We start from the raw sequence: 19977 nt of genomic DNA on the forward strand, positions 1-19977 counted from the left end.
AAAATGCACTACCCCCCCCCCCAAAAAAAAAGACTCTACCATTTGGACAAAATAGAAGATATATACAAATGGGTATGTGTAACTGTCTCATACAGAGACTCTCTGGAAGGAGACACAAATATAATAAAAGCCTCTTCAGAGAGGGGCTGGGGTTGGGAGCTGGTGGATCTCTGAGTATCTTTTCTAAGTTTGATCCACGTGCATGTGTTTTCCTACTCAAAAATCAACAGAGGGACTTCCCTGGGGGTCCAGTGGTTAAGACTCTGCACTTTCACCGCAGGGGGCACGCGTTTGATCCCTGGGTCCAGCAACTAAGATCCTGCATACTGCGCAGTGCGGCCAAAAAAAGAAAGAAAGAAAGAAAAAGAAAAAAGAAAGAAAAAACCCACTTGGGGCCGCAGGGCCAAGGGGCCTCACATCCACCCTGGATATCAGGGAAAGGATTAGGGAGGCTTCCTAGTAGAGATAGTGTTTAAGATAAAAATAACTTTTTATCACAGAAAGCCTCAAACATACACAAAAGCAGAGAATGTTACGTTGAACCCTGTGTCCGTATCACCCAGCTTCAGCAATCATTAAGTCACGGCCAACGTCTCTGTATCTCTACCCTGATCCACTTTCTCTCCCCCGCCCCCCAAATGATTCTGAAGCCCACATCATCCACCATATTATTTCATCCATAAATATTTCATTACGTATCTGCAAGAAAATCAGGACTACTTTAAAACACCACATAAAAAAGTTAACAATAATTCCTTGATTGCATCAAATATCTAGTCAGAGTTCACACTTCCCCAAATGTCTCATAAACATCTTTTTATAAAAACAGTCTGGGGCTACCCTGGTGGTGCAGTGGTTAAGACGCCGCACTTCCACTGCAGGGGGTGCATGTTTGATCCCTGGTCAGGAACAACTCAGATGCCACATGCCACATGGCATGGCCCTCCCCGCGCCCCCCCCCCCAAAAAGAAAAAAGAAGAGACCCAAATAAGGTCTATACATGGCAATTGGTTGATACGTCTTTTAAGATTCTTTTTAAAGTCTACAGAGCCATCTCTCTATTCCCCCACTTTGTATTGTTTTTGCTGAAGACACTGGGTCAGGTTTCGCACAATCTAGATGTTGCTGACTGCACGACCACAGTGCTATTTAACATGTTTCTCTGTCCTTATATTTCTGGAAAGTTGGGAGTTGGATCTACCCTACTGAGCAGCTTCAGGTTTGATTTTTTGGCAAGACTTCCTAAGTGACATTGTGTCCCTCATGTGGCTGGCTGCCTCCTTCTGTAATGTTATTAGCTGTTGGCACTCAAGACCTCAATCCATTCATTCATTCATAGGGTTGTTGGGCGGGTAGGATCTGGTGGTGCAAGAGCTTGGGAACAGAGCTGACTCTCCAGCAGGGGAATTGCATGTAACAAACCCCAAAGGCACCATCAACATATTAAGCAGGGGAGGCCAAGGTCACATTATCACGTGAAACTTGCAACATTCTAACTCTGAATTTCAACATTCTTGACTATAACTTTCCAGTTTTCTTAGACTGCAATACACCCGCATCTCAGGATTCTAACACACCAACAGCTTTCCAACTTTCTAGGATTCCCACATTCCAATTCTCGAGGATCTTGGCCTCCTTGAATTCCAATATTTCAAAACTGCATTCCAACATTCCACAATTCTGAGCCCATCACTCAAGAGGTCCAAGCTGCCACTTTCTAAGACCACAGCCTTCCAAGATACTAACAAGATTCCAGCACTGAGTCCCAACATTCTAGGTTATCAATATCCTGGTTTTCTCCAACTCTAACATTAGTGAATGCCAATATTTTAACACAGGATTCCACTATTCTGGGCCCAATATTCAAGGACTCTGTTCTGCCAACATGGGAGACTCCAGTCTGTCCGTGGTCTAGGAATCCAACATGGGCAATCTTCCAGTTCTGAATTCCCAAGTTTCAGGATCCCAACATTCTCAGATTTCAATAACTAATACAGTGGACTTCCCTGGTGGTCCAGTGGTAAAGAATCCGCCTTCCAATGCACGGGACACGGGTTCGATCCCTGGTCAGGGAACTAAGATTCCACATGCCGTGGCGCAACTGAGCCCACAAGCCACAACTACTGAGCTCACAAGCCTCAATGAGAGAGCCCGCGTGCCTCAAACTACAGAGCCCGTGCACCCTGGAGCCCACGCGCCACAACGAGAGAGAAGTCAAAGTGTTGCAACGAGACCACATGCCGCAAAGAAAGATCCCCCGTGTCTCAACTAAGATCCTGCATGCTGCAACTAAGGCCTGTGCAGCCAAAAAAATAAATAATATCAAAAAAATAGCTAATACCGAATTCTAACATCCTAGAATCCCAACATTCTCGAACCCAACCTGCCAACAATATAGGAATCTAACATGATCACTTCCAATATTGAATTCCCACATTCTCAATGTTCAACATTCTAATAGTCTCTGATTCCAACCTACCATCAAGAGAGTGACCTCATCTCAACATTCAAGGACCACCAGCATCCTAGACCTCGGGCCTCATCCCCTGCCTCCAGGCTGAAGGAGACACCAGCCCAAGCACAGCACCAGCCAAGTGCCCAACCTGCGGTGCCCATTCAGCAGACGGCAAGGAGGACCCCAGCCCGGAAGGCGTCCATGGAAGGCTGCAAGGTTCACCTGAAGCAGTAGTTGGTGTCCAGGGCTCGGCGGTGCCGGGAGCTGTGCAGGTGCTGGGCCCTCTCCAGCGGGGTGGCCATGAGGAGCAGGAAGGGCCGGTTCATGCCATGAATGGTGGCCAGATCACCCCGGCGGCTGGAACTGAACCCTGCTTTGGTTTGGGAGTCAGGGGGTGGGGAGGGTGGGGGAGACTTACACACACAGTCTCAGATGGATGAATGGGGGACAGGCAGGCAAGCAAGCCCGCACGCACATACACACACACACACACACACACACACACACACACACACACACACACACACACACACACACACACACACACACACACACACACACACACACACACACACACACACTGGTGGGCATGGGGCCGGGCCAGATAGGTGGGCCTCACCGTTAATGTCCACTTGGAGTGTGTTATCTTTGCTGTCACAGGAACAGTGGGCACTGAGGCGAAAGCCCTCTATTTCCTCTGTGGGAGTGGGGAGAGGGAAGCCACTGTGAGGGGGTGGTGGAAGGAAGTAGCAAACCCTGGGGGTGGGGGTGGGGGAACCTCCTTCCTGCCCCTTCCCCTGCCTGCCCGCTCACTGCACCCTTGTGCTCCAGTTCTTTGCTTTGCAGCCTCTTCCTCCTCCAGGTCTCATCTCAAAGCCCACCTCCTCCAGGAAGCCCTCCAGGACACAGGCCCTCCCCCACTGTGACAGCGCTTTATTTTCTCCCTAGCACTCACCCTCTCTGACATCTGTACCTGGCTATTTATTTCCTCATTGTTCTCAGTGGCAAAGCAGGATATACGGGGGCAGGGATACTTGTTTTCTTTTTCCCTGCTGGGCCTGGCCCACACTCATAAAAACAAACATCTCCTGATGTTCTAAACACTCTTTGTGCCTTATTTCCTTTAATCCTCACCAAAGCTCCCCATTTTACAGATGAGGAAGCCAAGGCCCACAGAGAGGGGATGACTTGCCCAAAGAGGGAAAAGGTAGGGCTGGATGCAAGTGCCTGGGCTCTTGTCCCAGGGCAGGTGTGGCAGAAAGGTTTCTTGAATGAATGAGTGAATGTTTTTCTAAGCTCCCAATATGTGTGGGACCCTGTGTTGGGTGCTCTGGAGTCAGCAATCAGCCCTGAGTGACACCTGTCCCAGCGCCTGCCTGCTCCCTACCCCTCATCTTTTCCTCTGGCCAAACCATCACTTATTTCATGAGTCTCAACACAATCACCCTCACTGGGAAGCCCTCTCCGACCCCTCCAGATGGGTTTGGGTGCCTGCTCTGGGCTCCCACAGCACCTATGGCCTCCCCCATCCGGGCCCTGGGCATTGTGGCCAAGTCACAGCCTGCTAGGACTTTGGCAAGATTTCCTAGGTGTCTGGAAGTGACTGTGGGTCGCATGAGGACAGGCCTAGAAGCTGTTATGGTTACCACTGTGTCCCCCGCACCACCAGCATGGGGCCAGGCACACAGCAGGAACCTACTGGCATTTACTGAATGAAGGGATGAATGAGAGGGAGACTAGGAAGGGAGATGTGGGCACCGCGGACTCAGACTCAACAGGACAGACAGTCCTCCTCCAGACAGATCAGGTGTGTCAAGCTCTCCCTGGACTCGAGGCCTCTGCACAGCCTGTCCCTCTGCCTTGAACACTCTTGCCCCTCCTTTCCCGCGCTGGCTCCACTCATCCCTCAGACAACCGCTCTAATGTTCCCCTCCTCCAGGAAGCCCTCCCTGACTTCCCCGGCTGGGTCAGGCACCTCCTCTGGGCTCCCCATCCCACCCTGCCCACTCTGGGATATTACTGCCTGGTTTTCAGGTCTTTCTGCTAAATCGCCTGACCCGAGCAATGGACCATAAGCTTCACGAAGGCAAGGATGGGCTATTGTGGTCCCTGCTGTGGCCCTAGCTAGCATCACCCAGCACAGGGCAGGTGCTCAGGAAATGGATTAACCATTAATCACTCAGGTTTGGGTGTCTGAGCTCTTTGGCACCACCATAGGGTGGGGTTGGGGGTGCTAGGCAGGGAAGCCTCAGAGCAAACAATGAGGTCAACACCATTACGAAATAGGGGTGGGGGGGACTTCCCTGGCGGCGCAGTCGTTAAGACCCTGCGCTTCCACGGCAGGGAGCACGGGTTCAGTCCCTGGTTGGGGAACTAAGATCCCACATGCCTTGCAGCGTAGCCAAAAAAAAAAAAAAATACAGGTGGGGCAGACGAGCAGTCCTCACCTCTGTGGGTCAGCCACTGCCGCACAACTCCAGTGACGTCAAAGGACAGCCACTCCGGTGAGTCGCTGGGGGCCAGCAGCCGGTTGCTGAGGTAGCGCCAAGAATCGTTGCTGTATTTCTAAGGGGAGATGAATTGAGGAGAGAGACAGTGGGTAGACGCTGCCACACATCCCCCGTGGACACTGCACCCCTCACTCCATCTGCTGCACGAAACGGGCCTCCACACAGTCCCTCAGACAGTCCCCTCCCAGACATCCACACCCGGGGCCCCACAGGAACCACCCACCCCCACAGCAGCCCAGAGGTGAGAGAGAACCCCAGGCTGGGGATCAAGGCAGCTCAGTCAGCCTCTGCCCCTGACTCCGGTGTGGCTGTAGAAAATTCCTCTCCCCTTTTGGCCTCAGTTTCCTCACTGGTGACATGCCAGGCCCCTTTCAGCTTGGACAACTCACAACTGTCTTACTGACATCCTAGGGGTCATTCACGACACAGTTCTGCAAATTTGGCCCCCCGAATTCTTTCTTTTAAATTAATTTATGTATTGGCTGCACTGGGTCTTTGCTGTTGTGTGTGGACGTTCTCTAGTTGTGGCGAGCAGCGGCTGGGGGGCTACTCTTCCTTGTGGTGCGCAGGCTTCTCATTGTGGTGGCTTCTCTTGGCGGAGCCCGGGCTCCAGGCACGTGCGCTTCCGTAGTTGTGGCTCACGGGCTCTAGAGCACAGCCTCAGTAGTTGTGGCGCACGGGCTTAGTTGCTCCGAGGCACATGGGATCTTCCCGGACCAGGGATCGAACCCATGTCGCCTGCATTGGCAGGCAGATTTTTAACCACTGTGCCACCAGGGACGTCCCTGGCCCCCCGAATTCTGAGAGTCTATAACTCTCTAGAAGTTATATTAGAAGTCTTTCCATAACTCCAGCGCTTGGTGCTACCCCGAGACTTATATATTCAATAAGCCTGAGAAGTTCTAAGGAACTCAGGTTCTACAAACCCAGGAGCCTGACATGCCACCAACCTCGACATTGCAGATACCTGACACCCATGTGGAATGATCCCCTGGGAGCTGGCAGCATAAAACCAAGTTCTCTGGACTCCAAGAAGTTAACATCCAAGTTCCCTTGTTGTAAGAGTCCAAAATCTACTACTGAATCTAACATTCCACATGACAGGGGTTCTAGGTCACATAACCTTCAAGAGAATCCAGACCTCCTGGAGGCGCCAATCTTTCTGGAGGCTCCTCTAGAACAGAGCTAGCCAAGAGAACTTTCTGCGACAATGGAAATGTCCTTTATCTGTGGTGTCCAAAATAGCAGCTGCTAACCCCTTGTGACTACGGACCACTTGAACTATGGCTAGAGAGCCTGAAGAACTGAATCTCTTTAATTTTAATCAACTTGAGTGGCCATATGTGGCTAGTGGCTACCATGTGGGGACAGAGCATTTTGAAAGTCTCCAACCTTTCCAGAGATTCCAACTTTCAAGAGTCCTGAGTTCTGGGGACTTCCTAGGTGGCGCAGTGGTTAGGAATCTGCCTGCCAATGCAGGGGACACAGGTTCGATCCCTGCTCCAGGAAGATCCCACATGCCGCGGAGGAACTAAGCCCGTGCGCCACAACTATTGAGCCTCTGCTCTAGAGCCCGTGAGACACAACTATTGAGCCTGTGAGCCACAACTACTGAAGCCTGTGTGCCTAGAGCCCGTGCTCCACAAACAAGAGAAGCCACCGCAATGAGGAGCCCGCGCATCACAATGAAGAGCAGCCCCCACTTGCCACAACTAGAGAAAGCCCGTGTGCAGCAACGAAGACCCAACGCAGCCAATAAATACATAAATAATTTTAAAAATTAAAAAAAAAAAGTCCTGCATTCTTAGAGTCCAACTCCCAAGATTCTGGCCTTCTAAGTGTGTAACATTCTAGGGCTCTAGGAGTCTGAAAGTTTCAGAGGCCTGTGATTGCACAGTCTGTGCTCCCCCATCCTTCAGGATCAGTCACTGTGGACCAGCCTTCCAGCAGCCCCAGCACCACCCCAGCCCAGGCCACCTCTTCGGCCCTCGCCCCCACCTGGTACAGCTCCACATGCTGCTCCACTTTTAACTTGAGCCTCAGCAGGCGCAGCTCTGCCCGAGACAGCAACACGGGTTCGGGCACCGCTTCCCGGAGCTCCGATGTGTTGAAGAGCATATATATGCTGTGTGGGCTACGCTTGATTTTCTGATAGATTTCTAGGTGAAAGGAGCCGAGAGGGGGGATGTCAGGCTTTGACAGGGGCAGGGCTGGCGCACCCCAAGTCAAAGAGCCCTGCGTTGGAGTCCCACCCTGACAATTTTTAGCTGTGTGACCTCGGGCAACTGGCTTCTCCTCTCTGGGTTTGTTTCCACCTCTTTAAACGGGGTCCTATCCACCCTTCCCTCCCCATCAACTGGGAAGTGCCCCCTCAGTGCAAAGCTGGCACGGGGGTGGGGGCTGCTCTGCTTTCAGGCCTCCCCACAACTTGGAACCTCAAATGCAAGTTCTGTTGCAGCACAGGAATCAGGACATTTGGATCAGACTGTGTCTCTACTGCCTTCTGTGACCTTGGGCAAGTCGTATGCCCTCTTGGAGCCTCAGTTTCCTATTCTTTGGGAAAGATCAACCCAACGTCAAGTTCTCTGCCTCCCAACCCAGGCTCTCCTAACTGAAGTACTGTGTAACTTTGGGCAAGTGAATTCTTCTCTCTGTGCCAGATTCTCACCTGTAAGACAAGGACTGATCACGAAGACAGTGTGAAATAAATGAGATGATGCAAATAAAGCATGTTGCACAGAGCCCGCATACAGTGGTTACTCTAATGTGTGTGTTCAATAACCCCATGAGGAAGATAATATTAGTATACCCATTTTATAGATGGGGAAACTGAGGCAAAGACATGTAACAATTTGCCCCAAGGTCACACAGCCAGGAAGCTGCAGAGTGGGGAGTCAAACTCAGCCAGGCTGATTCCAGAAACTGTGCTCTTAACCCCTAGGCTATGCTGCCTCCCTGCTAATGTGACATTATTTTTGTTATTCTTGTGACATTATTATTATTATTATTATTATTATTATTGTTTTCCCCCACCCTCTCTAGTTAGAGAAGGCAAAGTTCATTCTAGGTAAGAATGGCTTCAGAGGCAGGGAAAGGGGAAGAGAGAAAATTAGGAAGAGTGTTTTCTAGTCTAGAAAAAGTTTGGGGCTGGGAATGAGGGGGCCAGGCCATGAACTCCTGGGTCAACTGGGGCAGTTGCTTTAGGCCTCTGCAGTGGGGGCATGGAAATGGTGGACACATCTGATGAGAAAGGCCAGAGGAAGCCCCTTCTGTGGGCCTCCTTCCCCTACTCCTCCCCTCTCCTGCCTGACCAGCCTGTCCCCCACTAAAAAAGCCCTATCTTGGCCCAGGGGTTACTCAGCAGACCCCAAAGGAAGGGTAGAGCCCAGGCCTGGGAGACAGATATGGAGGAAGAGAGACAGAAGGGGCAGGAGCGGTCAGAGGGAGAGATGGAGAGTAGGGTATGGAGGAGAAAGAGAGAGAGGGAAGAGAAGGAGAGACAGAAACTGGGAGGCCCGGACAGGGACCGAGAGAGTAAGAGGGATGCGGGAGAGATGGAAAGGTAGAGATGGGAGACAGAGACACACGGGAAGAGAGACGTAGGATTTGGGAGCGAGATGGAGGCAGAAGAGGAATGAAGAGAGACTGAAGGTATCAGTGTTGGAAAAATCTCTACCACAAAGGTGAAGCGACTACGGAAAAGGTGAGACGGAGATGTGGGTGGGTAGAGGTGTCATTTGGCTGAAGCCGCAAGTGGGCGCACAAATGGGCCAGAGACCCACAAGTCTACTGCCCAAGAAGGAAAGTGAAAGCGGGGGGGTCACCCCCAAGCCTCCGGGCCACGCGGGACGCCTGGGTCTCCTCCGGCGCAGATGGGGCGGGCCCAGCGGTATCCCCGCCCTGAGCTGGGGTGAAGAGGGCGGGAGACGCCGCCGCCGCGAGGGCGGGGACCGGACCTGCCTCGTCTCGCCCCAGGCTCCGCGCGCGATCCCCGCCCCCCCGAGGCACGGGAAGGAAAGGGAAGGGAGGGAGGGCTACGCGGCCGGACGCTGGGGTTTCCCCAGCCTCCCAGAGAGGAACTAGGAGTTTGGGGTCCAGACTCTCAGCATGGAGCTCTGCGGGGTCCTCCTGCCCCCTTCCGAAAGCGCAGGCTCCTCCCCCCGCGCGTGGCACCCACGTGGGGCTTCCTCACCCCTACCAGCTCGGCTTTCTCACCCGGGTCTTGTAGAGTCGCACCCACCCACCTCTCCCTCTACGGCTCAACTCCTCACTCAGCCCTCTCCCTTCCTGAGGGAGGCTCACTGCTCCCAGCATGGCACCGTCCATCTCTCCTCTGCCTCCTGCCAGGTCCACCTTTCCCACGCTTATCTCCCCGCTCTGTATACCCCTTCCCACGACCCAGTATTCTGGGTTTCCTGGGGGCTCACTTCCTCCGCTGGGCTTCCTCCTCTCACGTCCGTCTGCGAAATACTCAGAGCACCTCCCGGCGCATCCCCGGCACCCCCCGGGGTCTCCGCTTCTCTCCCGCTAGCTTCCCCCACCCTACGACCTCGCGCCCACTTTCGACCTCTATCACCCCTCCCTGCCTCTCCAAGCCCTTCCCCAGTCCTGCGTGTTCTTCGCGCCCTGTGCAGATGGGTCCACTCTCCACTTTCCTGGCACCTCTGGGCGTCGCTTCCCCTAGTTTTTCTGTCCTTCTTGAATTTCCTCCCTCACGACCCTTGAGCTCTGGGTCAGCTTTCCCCACTACCTCTCCTTTCCCAAATGCTGGGGTCCTCGCTTCTCCCAAAGCGAGCTCCCTCTCTTCAGCCACGCCCGACGACCCCCGCATTCTAGCGCACCCTGCAAGGGGAAGTTTGTTTTTCTTTTTTCTACACTCTCCCCTCGTTATTGCTTCGCTTCCCCCCCTCCAAACCTTAGAGCCTAAGGGACTCCCCCCACGATCTCGCAAGTTCCTGTAGCCCTCTAAAAGCCGTCCACTTCGTTCACTATCTCCTCTTCAAGACCACATACCTGAGCGGTAGGGAGCTCAGCCTTATCCTCTTTGGGACCCTCCCCCCCAAGTTCCCTGCGCCCCCGGGGGTCCTCTTCCTCCAGCAGCTTCCTCTACTGGTGATTTCCTCCCCGTGACCCCTGCACTCCGGCGCCCCCTGGGGGCTCCCCTCCAGGGTCCCCTGCCCCTCCGAGCTCACTGTTGCTGTTTTCCACCATTAGCACGCGGGTGACCTCCTTGGCATAGTAGTCCGTCTCAGGCTCAGGCTCCGGTTCGGCACTTTCCCCGGCCACCCGGTCGCGGGTACTGTTGTAAAGGGCCAGTACGGCCTCGGGCAGCGGGCCGGGCGGCACCTCCCCCTGGCTCGGGGGGCTGGCGAGCCGAAGCTTGGACAGAATCTGGCCGCGGATGGCCTCGATGCGCTTCCGCTTCACCAGCTCCATGTCGATGGTCTTGCAGGTGGACAGTCCGGCGGCCGGCCGGCCAGGCGTCAGCGCTAGTAGCCACAGCAGCGGCAGCAGCAGCGGCAGCAGCCGCAGCCCCGAGGGCGGCATGGGGGAGGCGGCGCCCCGCGGCACAGCCGAGAGCGCGAGCCGGGCTAGGGTGGGAAGAGGGAGGCCCCGCCCCTACAGGGGCTGGGGGGGTCTCCCGAGGAAAGGTAGGAGGGTCTTGGGCGGGGTGGGGGAAGTTGAGGCCCTCAGGGAGAACGGAGCGCAGCTGGAGGGGAGGATCTGACGGGTGGGTTCTCGGTATCCCACGGAAAAAACCGAGATGGGCGAGATATCTGGTACCAAAGGTGGGTGGTCTTGAATAGGAAAGCCGAGGCAGATCTGAGAGAGATCCCGTCTCCTGGATCCTTGAGGAGAAGGGTCCTTGGATGCGCGGGGGCTCAGGAGAGAGGCTGGGAGTTGGGGGCCGTGCGGGGGGGGTGGGGGTGCGCCCGATGTCTGGGGTCAGGTCTTCAGGGCAGTCGGGTTTGCGGCTCCTGAGGGCTGGTCCAGAATGGGGGCGCCTGGGGAACGCCGTGTAGGGGGCAGGGAGGGAGCAAGCGTCCGAGGCGGTGGCGGGGGGGGGGTGCGGTCTGGGGTCCCCAAGTCCTGCCTCGCGGAGCAGCGCTGCGCGAAGCGGTCCCCGCGCCTTCGGCTCCCAGCGGCAGCGGAAAAGTCTCAAAACTTTTTTCCTCTTCTCCCAACCAGCTCGTCCCTCCTCCCGCTCCTCCTCCCCCTCCTCCCTGCAGTGGCGGCGGCGGTAGCGGCGGCGGCGGGGGCGGCGGCGGCTCGTCTCAGACTCTGGGGCCTCGGGCTGCTCCTCGGCGGCTCCTTCCTCCGCTCCCGGCTGAGGCCGGCCCCGCGGGCGGCTCCGAGCCGGGGGGTGCCCCGGAGGGGGCGTCCCCCCTGCCCCCGGCCGGGGGCCTCGCTGTCTGGCGGATCCGCGGCGGGAGGAGGGGAGTGGGACGGTCCGGGGCGCGAAGGGCGGCGGCAGCGGGGACCGGCTGGGGCGGCGGGGGGTTTTGAAGCCGCCCCGGCCCCACCCAGGAAGCGCGCGGGGCGGGGGCGGCCCTCAGGGGGAGGGCATGGGGGGGCCGGGCCACCTTCCTCATCTCGCGTGGGCGGGCTCCAAGGGGGGTCCCTTAAGCCCTGCGGGGAGGGGGCGGGCACCCGGCTCCGCCCCACCAACAGGGTGCTGCCTCCTGGCGGCTGAGCGCTACCAGAGCGGGCGGCTGTGATGCGTGTGGCTTGGAGGACTGTGCGGGGGGTCACCGAGAGAATAAAGACCTGGTGGGAAGCGCTCAATCAGAGGAGGGGGACGCAGGGTACAGGGAATCCGAGGAGGACCATCCCAAGTGGAGAGTGGGCAGTGGGGGAGAGGGTCGGCCAGAAGATAGGGAGCCAGTGGGGAGAGAGGCACAGAACAGGGGTTCCCCCCAGGAGTGGGGGCCAATAAGAGCATCACCCAGAGTGGGGAGGGGGTCAAAGGTTGAGGTAGAGGACAGGGGAAGGGGGCCTGAGGAAGGAGGGTGACAGTGGGAGGATGGGGCACTGGACATCCAACAGATGAAGGTCAGCAAAGCACCCACACATGAAACAACTGCTCTCCTTTATTGAGCCCTTCCATATGCCAACAGCTTCTTTGCACCCAACCCCTGTGAGCCCACACATTTACTGCCCCCATTTTACAGATGGGGAAACTGGACCTGGGAGGGGCAGCCACTGGGCTTGACGTGCTCGTCAGGATAGAAGCCGCACCAGCCTTGGCTGCGGTCTGGTCTGACAGTCTCCAGAGCCCACGCTTCCAACCACTGTGCCATCCTGCCCCTCACTGGGTGTCCGGAGATATGACTGGGGGCCAGCTGTCCATACCGGGTCCTTCAGCATTCGACGCCATAGCGATCAAAGTGGCGCAGCAGCAGGCCCAGCTCAAGGTGCACGGTGCCACCGGCGGCGGTGTACAGGCGATAGCGGTCAGCCCCACTGTAGATGGCATCTCCATGCAGTAGCTGAGGCCCGCCACCCACAAAGGCCCTCGCCAGCTGCTCCCGCCAGCTACCCAGGGGCCGCCACGTGGGACAGTCCAGCTGGTGGGTGCCTGGACTGCTGGGCACATAGCAAAAGCCGTAGCCTGCGAGCTGGCAGCGGCCGAAGCTGTCCTGGGACCACACCTGGAGATGCAGCCGGGGCCAGCCTGCAGGTCAGAAGGGAGGACGGAAAGGTGGGATGGGTATAGCCCAGCCTCCTGCCCCTGGAGACCCCAGGCCCAGTCCTTCCCTGCCAGGTTTCTGCCCCAGCCTCCTCTCTGGACTCCTGCCCCCGCAGAGCAGCCAAAGGGATCCTTCTGAATCCATGTTCCTCCCCGTGCTCAAAACCCTTCCATGATTCCCAGTGTGCTCAGTATAAAAAGTCCAACCTCAACATTCAAGGCCTTTAGGTCTGGCCTCTGCTGACTTCCCTCTCTGTGGCCACCTCCTCTGTGTCCCCATCTTGGAAGCCCAGTCCCCAGGTGAGTGTGTTGGGCCTTGTCCTGGATGCCTCCCTCCTTCCTTCCCCATGGCTACACCCTGTCCTTTTTTCTGGCCTCACAGCCTTCTTTCTTGCCCCTCCAATCCACCTTTCACCTGGCAGCTGGAAGCATCTTTCTCTCCCTTCCATAGGTTTCCCAGTGTCCTCACTCAGAATACAGTTCAGCTCCTCAGTCTGTAGGCAAAGCCCTTGGAGATCCAGCCCCATTTCACCCTCCTTTCTGAGTCCCTCTGTGCTAGGCCCTGTTCGAGAAACTGGGGACACAGCAGTGAACAAAGCAGACAAAAATTCCTGCCCTTGTGTAGCTGACATCTTAGACAACGAACACAGTAAATACGCAAATTACAGGGTATGTCAGATGGTGATAACTGCTCTGGAGAAAAATAAGCTGGGTAGGGTGGGGGTAGGCATGCAGTTTTAGAAAGGGGGTGATCAAGAAAAGGTTTACTGAGAAGGTGACATCTGAGTGAATGCTTAAAGGAGGGGAGTGGGGGCTATATGGATAACTAGGAAAGGGTGCTTCCAGCAGTGGGAACTGCTAGTGCAAAGGCCCTGGGGTGGCAGCTGCCTGGTGGGGCTGATGAGGCTGGAGCCGAGTGAGAGGGAGTAGTGGGGAGGAGATGACAGAACCAGATCCACGGTAAGGCTTTGCCTTTTACCCTGAGTGAGGTGGGGACCACAGAGGGTCCTGAGCAGAGAAGGAATGTGACCTGACTTAGGTGTTCACAGGGGGTCAGACTTACAGGGCTGAGGTGGGAACACCAGTAAGGAGGCTACTGTAACAGCCAAGTGAGAGGTGAGGGTGGACAGATCAGGGTGCTGGGAAGAGGGTCAAGGGAGTGGTGGGATTTAGGATGCATTTCAAAAGTGGAGCTAATGGGATTTCCCGGTGGACAGAATCAGGGGGTGGTGAGAAAAGAAGAGGCGAGGATGATGCCCACATTGAGAGACATGGGGTCCTTAAGAGCCAAAAGGACTGCTGCCTGCCTTACCTTCCAATCCATCACCCACAAGGCAGCCACAGGGGTCTTTTAAAAGCAAAATCTGACTTGTCAATTGCCTACTCTGGCTCCCCAGTGCCTTCAGGATACGGCCTCCACTCTGCAGCATGGCATTCAAGGCCTTGCATGGCCTATCCCCTGTCCCCTGCCACCTCACCCCCTGCAGTCCTCCTGCTCTCCCCCCGTCCTCCAAATGCCCCTGGCTCACTTTCTCCCTTGAGCCTTCCACACATGGCTTTCTGCCCAGAACTCTCTTCCATCTTTCTGTTTTAATAGCTCCTACTTCACAGCAAAGGTCAAACATCCCCCTCCTCCAGGAAGCCCTCCCTGAACTTCCCAGCAGGGTCGGGCACCTCTTCTGGGCTCTCATAGCCCTTCAGGATCCCCCAGTCCTGCCCTGTCTGGGTTGCCACTGTCTGAGGGCAGCTCTGTCTCTCCCAAGGGATGATGAACTGTGTGGGGACAGGGCTGGGGAGCTGTCTCAATCACTGACATCTCCATGGCATCACTTGACACAGGGCAAGCACTCGGTAACTATTATTTATATGGTAGAAATATATGGTATATTTACCTAGGCTATTTCCTGGAATCCACTCCTCTCTAATGACCCAAATTTTCCACCAGAAAAGGTTTTCTGATACCCCTCCTCCCCCACATATTCATTTCCCTCTGCGCAGCGAGGAGCCCTGCCTACAGAACAGCCACCAGCCGTCACCTCTCTCTCTCTCATAACCCCTCCCAGCTTCCTTCTCTCTTGCTTTGTCTCTGTGAAAGCCACCTCCCTCTCCTCCTGGCCCTCCCCTTGATCTTACCCCCTCCACCCCTGGCCTCTGCCCTAGCCCTAATGCACTCTAAAGCCAGCCTGGGGAGGCCTCGACTCACCCTCTCCAGGACCAAGCTCGGGCAGGAAAGGGACCCAAAGGGCACAGGGAGCGGGAACAGCACTTTGGCGTTTCTAGTCCCCGCAGCATCGGATGCTGCTGACCCGCCTCCCCTCAGTCCAGCCTGGGGCCCAGGCCAGGAACCCACCTTGAAGGCCTTTGGTGGCGAAGTGCAGGTCGATGGGGTGGGACCAGTAGGCCATGTCCCCTATCTGGGGGGTGTCCACCTGCGTTTGGCCCTCCCGCACGCCTGACAGGAGCTTCCATGCTGCCCCTGCGGTGAGAGCCAGGACACGGATGAGGCAGGGCGGGGTGGGAGGCAGCCAACAGGAAGGGGGTCCCACTGTGGCTGTAGGACCCCATTTCTCCCTGGCACTGGAGGGGGGACGGGTTGCAAAGCGTGGACTCTGGAGCCACATGTCTGGGTTCAAGTCCTGACACTATTTCTTCCTGCCTATGCAACCCTGGGCCAGTTACTTTTCTCTGCCTTGGTCTTCCCATCTGTAAGGTGGGTGTTAATGCATTTCTCACAGGTTTGTGAGAGGATTAAATGACAATACACACTTAGTCATAGGGAGTGCTGGATGAGTGTTGGGTATCACTCTATTACTATTCTCACCCCATGTTTAGAGGCCTAGTCCAAGGACTAAAATGGCACCAAGGGTGTCCTTCACGAGCAGAAGCACAGGGCACATCATGAAAGGTGCGTTGTAATAGCAATCCTACCGAGGGTGACAGTAATAGCAAAAATGCACCGAGTGCTTACTAAATGCCAGACGCTGTGCTAAGCGCTTTAGTAATGAATTCATTTAATCCGCCCTCTGGGACTCTTAATCCCCACCCCACCCCCATCTTACAGCCTCTCCTCCACAGCCTGCAAGGCTCTGCATGGCCTGGACTGTGCCCCACCCCCCTTTCTGAACTCATCTCCCTTCACTTTCCCCATTCCTCACCACCCTCTAGTCTCACTGGTCTCATTTTTGTTCCCCTCCTCAGGGCCTTTGCACTGACTGTTCCCTCTGCCTAGAAAACTCTGCACCTGGAACGTCCCCATGCCTGGCTTTTTTTCTTCCTTCAGGGATCAGCTCAAGTGCCACTTTCACAGAGGGGTTCTCCCTTGCTCTCCTATGCCAAAACTAACCAGTCCCTCTCACATCATTTTTCATCTCATGTCTTCCTAGTACCTAGTACACTATCTGTAATCATTGCACTTATGTCTTTATCTGCTTATTTATTTTCTGTCTCCCCTACTGTGAGCCTCAAGAGAGCAGGGATCTTGTAAACTACTGGGTCCCTAGGACCTCCAATCCAGATCTTGGTACACAGAAGGTGCTCAATTAATGTTTGTTGGGCAAATAAATGATCCTAGGAGGTGGGAGCTAATACAATCCCCGTTCTACAGGTAAAGAAACAGACTGTGAGAAGAAAAGGCACTTGGCCATTCATTCCACGAACCTTTACTGAACACCTCCTCTGTGCCAAGCACTGTTCTCTATGCTAGGGCTACACCAGGAGTGCAGCAGACCAAGGTCCCACTGTGAAGTGGATTCAAATGGAGCTCTGAAATTTTTTTTTTGGCCACGCCATACCACATGCAGGATCTTAATTCCCTGCCTAGGGATTGAACCCATGTCCCCTGCAGTGGAAGTTCGAATTCTTAACCACTGGATTGCCAGTGGACCACCAGCGAAGTCCCTCAAATGGAGCTCTGACTGACGGCAGAGACCAAGCCCTTTATTTGACTGCCCCTTGGTTCTCTATTGAATTAGCTGCCCCCCACCACCCCCTCCCCGGCCAAGAGCGCCCTGAAATAACAAAAATCACGTTGGTTACTGCTTCTTTCCAGGCCAGGTGAGGAAAGCACCAGGCCCTGAGTCAGGATTCTCACATATAAGACTTCCTAATACCCCTATGAAGGACAAATAGTCCCACATGACAGATGAGGAAACTGAAGCTCCGAGAGGGAATAGCACTTGCCCAGGGTCACAGAGCAGGTGAGTGGTAGGGTACAGAAAACCAAGTCTGATTCTAGGCCTTGCTTCTTATTTGCTCAGCTGGAGGATCCTAATTTCCCAGGGGATCTCAAAGGGCAGACTACCCACCAGGGAAATCGCAAAGGACCCCAGGCCTGAAAAGATGACAATGGCAATGGCCGCACTCATTTCACGGGCATTTATCTGTGCTGGGCTGAACATACCTAGGGCTTTACAAACAAAAGCCCAACCAATTGTTATACCAGCCAGGCAAACACTTACTGAGGACTTACAAGTCCAGGCCCTCTTCTAAGTGCTGTTGTTATTCCTTTAGTCCTCACAACAACCTCATGAGGTAAATAGTGTTACTGTTCCCATTGTATAGGCAGGGAAACTGAGGCAAAGACAAGTGCCTAAGGTCATATAATTAATAAGCCAGAGCTGGTTTTGAACCCACGCAGTCTGGGCTCTTATCCTCAGCACTCTGCTGCCTCTTAGCTGCTTGAGCTTCATTTTCAGACAAGGAAACTAAGGCTCATAGAGGTCAAGTCCAAAGACTCCCAATTAATAGGCAAGGGAGTCTGTATCTGAGCCCAGATCTGGTGGCCTGTGGCTCTAACTATCACACCATCCCACCACACTATATAGCCTCTGATGGAGAGGCATGAAAATTAGGACCTCCAAGGTCCCTCTTGGGCCTGTGTGGATGGAGTTGGATGACTGTCAGGGCAGGGTTCCTACATTCTCACAGAGAAATATGAATACAGGAGGGTGGCCTCTCCTCTTAATTCCAAGATGGAAACTTCCATTTTACAATAAGAACTCAATAAATGGAGATGGTTAAGCAAAGAATTACCATGAGGGAGGCACCCAGAGCACCCCTAAGACAGTGAATGAAGTCCAAACAGTGTCATTACGACTGTCAAGTGTTTTGAGGACTGGGAGCGTGTGTTGGGGATGGGTGGGTGTGTCCAGCGTATAGTCTCATATTCTGAGGGAATGTGTGTTGAGAGAGTGGGAGTTAGAGTCCCCAAAGATGGGATGCGAAGTGATAAGAAGGGAGCCTGAGACTCGCACGAACAAAACGTGGTCAGGGTTAGGAGTCCTGCGAGCCATGGAAACTGAGGATCAGGGAAGGAGTCAGGGGGGGTCAAGGAAAGAAGGTGGAGCATCTAGGCTGGCGGGGGTGGGGTCTCTATGGGGAAATGAACCGTGCCCGGGAATACCTGTGTGGACGCCCCACTTGCAGAAGAGGCTGTTCTCCGAGAAACCGGTAGCCCCCATGATCTGCCCGATCACGTGCACCTCAGCCATGGCCCTGAGAGGGGAAAATATAATCACAGCCTTATGAGAAAAGTGTACAATTATCTCCACCTAATAGATGGGAAAACTGAAGCCCACCAAGTAAGGATTAGTACTTGGGATTCCAAGCTAGTTTCGTCAAGCCACTGAGGCTTAGGTCTTAACCACGATACTAACTGCCTCTCCAGAAAAGCCCCAGAAAAATGAGGGGCGAGAAATGGACGCTCCAAAGAGCTGGCGTCTACCTCCGCCTGCCTCTAAAATAACCTCTCCCTCCCGTTCGTTGCAGCGGAAAGTCCCGCCCCAGGGGCCCATGGCTCCGCCCACAACACAGGAGCTCCATCAGATTTCTGCCCCCCCCCCAATCTCTATGAGGCGCATGCGTTTCAAGTTCAGGGCGCCTTAGCCCCGCCTCTGAGCCCGCGCATGCGTTATTCCTACCTCAGGGCACCTAACGGTTAGGAGAGGCGAAAGTGCTGGAGGGAACTGGAGTTCATGGGCCTGGCGTGTCCCTCTCTCCGCACGCGCTGACTTCCCGGGCCTGGCTCGCGCCTCTCCCAGGACCTTCCCGACAGCGAGAGAGCTGAGGCGCCGATCCCTCCGAGGCCGCGCCCGCCGCCCGGCTCCCTGGTTGTTGTTGGGGCAACAGCAGCCTCCTCCCCTGGCTTTGCACCCGCCCTGCGGGTCGCTAATTGGCGCTAGCGATCTGTGGGGGCGGGGCTAGTCTGTGATGGACACTTTCTCTCCCCCCCCCTTCATTTTGGAAAAGGCATCTCTCCAGCGGCCACCCACGGTTCAGCCATTTGCGGCGTGGGCCAGTGTGGCCATCTTGAGTGTGGCTGAAGAAGTTTGGGTGACAACTGTTTGTCCCAGATACTCTCATAACAGAATAAGCAAATCCATCGATGCCCTATGCCCTCTAAAATTCTCTCTAAACCGGCACCACAAGTCAGAGACTTGAGCCAGAGCCAAGGAGGAATCTCCCTCTCGTCATTGTGCGCATCCCCCTGCCTCATAACTGGAAAAAAACCCTCATTCAGAGAAGCTGGGGAGGGGGTTCCTTTTTAGAGTTCCCCCAAGCTTCTCAAGGACTGATAAATGGAACTTCCTTTTCAGAAATACTGCCCAGTTCTTCACTGTTAGTGCTGATTCTGAACAAGGGCGGGGGGCGGGGGAGTGTGGGGGAAGGGGTAAGAGAAATGAGGAACTGAGGCCACTTTGCAGAAAATCCTGTTTTTGAAGGCTGGGCTCTGTAACATGTGGCCTTGCACAGCTCTAGGTCTCAGCTATCGCATCCATGTAATGGACACAGGGGGAATGACTGAGTCAGAGGCACTCACACATTCTGATCTCCTGAGAAGTGCCTTCCCCACCCTCTTAAGTCCAACTGAACCTTAGTTCATGCCTTATTCCTCCAGCCCAGACCGGGAGTCCGAAAGGAACTTATTCCCCTACTTTTTGCAAAACGGGGACTTTGAAAGTTCGAGTCACCAGCTCAAAGTTATCGGGAAGGGGCAACATTTCAATAGGATAGTATTTATATAGATAAAATAATGCAACAGGTATACAATTCAATAATATTTCACTAATAGGTATATTTGAAAGCTACCAGCTATCGAGTGATTTCTCCGTGTCAACCGCTGTAAACCGTTTTGCATGCACGGTCTCCTTTAATCCTCACAGATATCCCACAGGATAGGTAATTACCAGCTTTATTTAAGATGAAGAAATTAGGGCAAAATCATTTGCCTTAAACCAAATTGATTATAGTTCTGTCCTATTCTGTCCCCAAACCTTATGTTCTTAACCTCCAGCTGTCCTGCCTTTCTTGGATACACATCTCCC

The 19977-nt window shown here is 54.7% G+C and overlaps 2 protein-coding genes across 3 annotated transcripts in view; both read right to left on the reverse strand.

Moving 5' to 3' along the window:
- Positions 1-10519, reverse strand: part of TGFB1 (transforming growth factor beta 1) — a 14225-nt gene extending 3706 nt beyond the window's left edge. Inside the window, exons 1-5 of one of the 2 annotated variants that reach the window (XM_057711837.1) lie at positions 10158-10519; positions 6964-7124; positions 4903-5020; positions 3075-3152; positions 2678-2825 (exon numbers count right to left, since the gene is read on the reverse strand). In XM_057711837.1, the coding sequence (XP_057567820.1) occupies positions 2678-2825; positions 3075-3152; positions 4903-5020; positions 6964-7124; positions 10158-10512 (860 nt within the window). In that variant the 5' untranslated portion in view covers positions 10513-10519. Of the gene's footprint in view, positions 1-2677; positions 2829-3074; positions 3153-4902; positions 5021-6963; positions 7125-10157 lie in introns of both variants that reach the window. The other variant, XM_057711836.1, reaches the window with a different exon arrangement.
- Positions 10520-12044: 1525 nt separating this feature from the next.
- On the reverse strand, positions 12045-18903 carry B9D2 (B9 domain containing 2). The gene is made up of 4 exons (XM_057712195.1): positions 18574-18903; positions 18057-18148; positions 15006-15131; positions 12045-12640 (listed from the first exon to the last, which is right to left on the reverse strand). Exons 2-4 carry the CDS (start codon positions 18142-18144, stop codon positions 12327-12329), a joined length of 528 nt encoding a protein of 175 aa, XP_057568178.1. The 5' UTR covers positions 18145-18148; positions 18574-18903; the 3' UTR covers positions 12045-12326.
- Between the last annotated feature and the right edge of the window lie 1074 nt (positions 18904-19977).

The sequence above is a fragment of the Hippopotamus amphibius genome, chromosome 16 (genome assembly GCF_030028045.1).
Source record: "Hippopotamus amphibius kiboko isolate mHipAmp2 chromosome 16, mHipAmp2.hap2, whole genome shotgun sequence".
NCBI classification, from domain to species: Eukaryota; Metazoa; Chordata; class Mammalia; order Artiodactyla; family Hippopotamidae; genus Hippopotamus; species Hippopotamus amphibius.

What these genes read in the sequence shown, in the direction of transcription:
- B9D2 (XM_057712195.1), bottom strand. Translation starts at nt 18,144, where the DNA reads ATGGCTGAGGTGCACGTGATCGGGCAGATCATGGGGGCTACCGGTTTC. An exon ending in CAAGTGGGGCGTCCACACAG is followed by an intron (nt 15,132 to 18,056) that starts GTATTCCCGGGC and finishes CTCTCACCGCAG; the next exon opens with GGGCAGCATGGAAGCTCCTG. An exon ending in CGCCACCAAAGGCCTTCAAG is followed by an intron (nt 12,641 to 15,005) that starts GTGGGTTCCTGG and finishes TCTGACCTGCAG; the next exon opens with GCTGGCCCCGGCTGCATCTC.